At 34.0% G+C, this 5,100-nt stretch overlaps 1 protein-coding gene across 1 annotated transcript; it reads left to right on the top strand.

Annotated features, from left to right (window-relative positions):
- The first annotated feature begins 1,049 nt into the window (after positions 1-1,049).
- Positions 1,050-3,349, top strand: LOC114412299 (UPF0481 protein At3g47200-like). The gene is made up of 2 exons (XM_028376126.1): positions 1,050-1,805; positions 2,203-3,349. The coding sequence occupies exons 1-2, from the start codon at positions 1,156-1,158 to the stop codon at positions 2,987-2,989; spliced, it is 1,437 nt and encodes a 478-aa protein (XP_028231927.1). The 5' UTR covers positions 1,050-1,155; the 3' UTR covers positions 2,990-3,349.
- Positions 3,350-5,100: the final 1,751 nt, after the last annotated feature.

The raw sequence follows: 5,100 nt of genomic DNA, 5'->3' as shown, positions 1-5,100 counted from the left end.
ATTTTTTAATACAACATATACTCAATTAAAAAATAATTAACTGTTCCTCAATTTTTATATACTTATATTTAATATGTTACTAAATGTTTTAAAATTAAGCTTTTAATGTATATATATATATATATATATATATATATAAATACTAAATACAAATATAGAATTATTATTTTAATCAAACTCGTGTGACGCGGGTTTAAAATCTAATATTAATCTAAGATTAGCTGAAAGGTTGAAGCATTACAATGTAGGTATTCCAAAACTTAGGACATACTTAGTTTGAAGGAATGAAAGGGACGTGAAAATGAAAACAGACGAAAGATTTGAATTAAAGTAGAATGTAAAGGTATGAGACTCACCAATTTTTAAAATTTTCATGTCAAATACACCCAAAATGAAAACAACTAAATTGTATTTTGTTTTATTGTAAATAACAAATAAATGCTAATTAAATAATTCGTATATTAAAAAGAAACTTTAAAGTAGGTTAAATTTAAGGAACTGTGAACAGAATAGGATAATTTAATTTGTATGGAATTAGTAAGCAAAACAACCTGTTTCTTAATATAATGTAGGTTCACTTCTATAAAGTATTGCAGCCTGTTATTATTATTGGCTATCCCTTACTCTTATAAGAAGTCCAAACTTGAAAACACGAACAAACTAAACAAGCCTACAATCTTTATGATAAAATCTGATTCTACATACCTTCCTTGTTTGTTGAAGCTTTTTCACCAAGAATCTTTTAGAATTGACAGATTAGTAAAGCAAGATCCATCCAGTCCTCCTTATTTGAAATTGTTTTGTTGAGTGCTTTATCGATCTCAAGTTTTTTTAAATATATTGAAGTGCTTTTCCACCGCAAATTCTCTAGCAGTCATTCCAAACTTGACACATTAAAAAAGCTAAATGCATCTAGTACTTGGTTATATAATTCAATATAGCCGAAAGTACTTTTAATTTGTTTTCCTAATTCATTTTGAATTTTATATACTCTACTAATCATAATTCAGATGATCAGGCGTTTGCTATATATACTCCTAATTTCGATTATATAAACTGTAACTTGAAGTGGTTTTCATGAACCCTGAATCGTATTAATTTAGAAAACCTAGGCATATACCCCACACCAATCCTTCAATAACGTTATTTTACAACATGACTGAAACACCACACCTCAGCATAAAGTTTACCCAACTAGAAAAAGCAAAGCTAATACCACAAACTTCAGCCCCAAAGATACAAAGGGTAGCACATTATCTCCGAGATCGAAAACATTTTGCCAAGCATTACTCACCCAGGTTGGTGTCAATTGGTCCAATCCATCATGGTGCAAAGAACCTACTGCTGGGAGAAAAATACAAGCTTATGTGGACAGCAAGGTATCTCGAACGCACCAACCAGGATGCTCAAACTCTGTACCAAAAGATTGCATCAAATATCAAACAACTGAAGGAACTGTTTGCTGAGGATGTCATTGCAGACTTCCCTGATGATGAAAAGCTGTCATGGATGCTACTTGTGGATGGATGTTCTCTGCTACAAATCTTGGAAAAGGGAAAACTTGACTATCCAGAAGAAATGAATGTTAAGGTTGACCAACTAGTTCTTGTGTGGCAAGATGTGCTTTTGTTAGAGAACCAGCTTCCCTATCAAGTGCTTAAACTGTTGACTGGCCCCGAGAATGAAGCCATGCTATTAAACATCATGAAGGAGTTTCTTAAGTGTCATCATTTGTCACCAGTTAGACCAAATCACAGAGCAAAGACACAAGACATGGACAAGGATATAACCAAGCAAGAAGACAGGTATACCAAGCTTACATTTATTTTTGTACTTCATAAATATACTAATTGTTAGTTTTAATTCATTTATAATTGTATATATATTATTAGAAAAATAAACACTTTTAAACCTGTACAATATCATAGGTCTATTACATGTTGATATGTTATGATGAGCTTAAAAATTAAATTATCTAACATGGATTTATGAATATAACACATCGGGAATAAAAAGTAAACCAAGAGAGTGATTCTTTACAACACATGTCACATTTTAATTTTGGTATAGAAAAGGAGACATGAAACTAGACAGAGGGATTTTAATCAAAGTTTCTTTCAAAAATTAAAATTTAGAATATTTATTGGGACAAAATTAGATTTAGACCCTCAAATTAATGACATGAACATGTTATGTTTTTAGAGCATTCACTGAAGAAGGGTGCACAAGTGTGTGTACAAAGAATGAAAGCACCCTGCAAGGAGAACATAGAGTGGAAATACCTCAGGAACCACCTATTCATCTTCTCGATCAGCTTCGCAGAACTGTTATTCATGACCCTCAGAAGAACCACCAAGATCACCGAAAGAAGGACACAACAAGCAAGAAAAAGAAATGCAAGCAGAACAAAAAAAATGAAGATTCCGACATTATAACATACAGGAACATAAAGGAGTTGAGAGCAGCAGGGATTAGCCTGAAGAAAAGCAACTCACGCAGGATCAAAGACACCTCTTTCTCTTGTGGCTGGTTGTATGCAGAACTGAAGCTTCCTGAGATCACAGTTGATGACACAACAGCCCCCTCATTTCTCAACTTGATAGCGTACGAGATGTGTCCAGATTTTACGAACAACTATGAGATATGTTCTTTCGTAGCCTTCATAGACTCGCTTATTGACAACCCAGATGATGTGAAGGAGCTGCGAAAAGCAGGGATTCTTCTCAACATGCTTGGGAGTGACGAGGAAGTGGCTAATCTCTTCAATACAATAAGTGCTGATTTGGTGCCCAACATGGAGGGTTATTCACATGTTAGACCCCAAATTGAGAGGCATTATAGGAACAAATGCAAGACGTGGATAGCTCTTGGTTCTCATACCTATTTTAGTAACCCTTGGGCAATCATTGCTTTCCATGCTGCTGTTTTAGCTATTGTTCTAACTTTCATCCAAACTTGGTATGCTATTCACCCTGCTCATGCTGGCTAATTCACTCACAATAATAGGAGTAAATTAAGATAAGTTATTTAAGTCTTTAAACGAAGAGGCTCTATAACTACAGGAAATGCATGTTTCTGTATGATTCAGTGTGGGTATTGCAACTAATAAATCTTGTGACTGTCTGGGTGCGATTGGAATTTGTGACTGAGTTTCACTTTCTCTACAAGAGAGTGTAGAATGTTAAAGGTTGTTTTTGGGTGATTTAAATTGTATACCTTTCTTGGCCAATATGTAAGTTGTGTAATCTAGGATGCAGGTTGGTTCCTTCTAGAAAAGAAGATTTGGTTTGTATATTTGAAACAGATATTCAGATTTCAAATTAATTTAAGGTATATCAATTATGCTTCATACTTTGCTTGTGTATAAAAATCCCCCCTTGGTATTTCATATTTTGAAGAATTTATTAGAGTGCTCATGTGTCAAACCATATATACGTTTTCTAAAAATAAAAGACTAGATTTAACATATTAGAACTCTGCAACCATAATCCTTCATAAGACATAAGCACGATTTTCAGTGCGTGCAACAACACAATAGGAGAAGCTTTGCCTTCAAATTCAGATAAATAGACACCAACAATACTAACACGCTAACAAGAATACCTTCTTTATTTGTCTCACATTATAATTACACAATCATGTCATGTGAGTGAAAAATAGCGAAAATCAGAACCAATGCAACAACATATATTACAAGAAAATTAAACAAAATTAGAATCAGCACAAGCATTTTTAACCAGATATTTGGATGGCTTTGGCTTCTAGCTGCTTCACTTCTATCTTGGGAACAGTGACAGTAAGAACCTGATAAGTGTCATATTTTAGCTAATATGTGATTTGAATGTTGGCACTTATCTTGTGATTTCAAGAACTTTTCTTAGAAACTTCCTTTAATTTTGAGTTATTAGTAGTTAAAATATATTTATATGTTTTGTTTATAATTTGAAGGTTTATCCAACTCTTTCTCGTGCAAATTTTGTAGATAAAAGATTTGTACATGATGGAAGTAAGGTGTGAGAAGTGAAAAGCTTTCTTGGGTCAATGAGGAGTTGATTCCTGAGTTCTTGGAGTTTTAAAGTGTCCTATTTCTTTGCACAAGCGAGACCAGAGTCATCCAAGCAAATAAAATCTATGAAAACAGGGGTTTGTCTAGTGGGTTTTCTCACCTAGGCGAGAATGACCCGCCTGGACGAATGTACTCTCTGTTCAAGACTCGCCTAGGTGAGAATCAGTAGCCTGGGTGACCTAAGCTTTCTTCATCCTGAAGTTTTCTAGCCGCCTAGGCGAGAATGTCTCACCTAGGTGAATATTCATTAAACCAACTTGTTTAAAACCTCAAAAAGATGAAAGCTAGAGGTATAATTACTCTTAGAAATGTCGTATGCGAGGAATCGATACAATATGATTTAGCGTGAGCATCAACAATTGTAGAGAATGATTCATACGTGTAAATTTCATTAGGTATTGAAGAATCGAAGGATGAATCAATCCTATGTTTTCCTTGATTGAATTAAAACCTTCTTTATAACTTTTCTTAGAATTATATGCTTGCAAATTTTATACTATTTACTTTTATCGCAACAAACCAATGAATTCTCAATCAAATATCATGTATATAACTATTGAACTATATGTTATTATCCAAGGAACTGAGTAACTCAAGTCCCTGAGGAGGCAATCTTAACTACAAATTGTGTAAACTGTGACGACAATTGGTACACTTGCCAATAGTATAATAGAACCCATTTTCCATTTATGCCTTGATCTGATTCGTCTTAGCATTTTTTGGCAGCATGAATCTTCTCATGAAGTTGCCACTATTATGCTCCACGTGATGCCATGTGCCGTTCTTGTCTTCCTTCTCAATATCTACAAGACCTTGCCATCTTCATCTTCAACCTTCATTTCCTATTTCTTAGGCCCTGGCACATCAGCCTTGTCAAGTGTGCTTCTGGGGTCTCTTTCCAGTCAATCGTAGTGTTCTCAAATGATGAATTCTTGATACAACATTTTTAGTTTATAATTTTCCTATTCTTCTTAGCTTATTTGACCTTTCTTTGACTCTTATTTTCTCACCTTAATTGAGTTTTGGTCTTAGGA

Source organism: Glycine soja, chromosome 5 (genome assembly GCF_004193775.1).
Source record: "Glycine soja cultivar W05 chromosome 5, ASM419377v2, whole genome shotgun sequence".
NCBI lineage: Eukaryota > Viridiplantae > Streptophyta > Magnoliopsida > Fabales > Fabaceae > Glycine > Glycine soja.
Note: the sequence above shows the minus strand (reverse complement) of the source record. Positions and strands in the feature narration are given on the sequence as shown.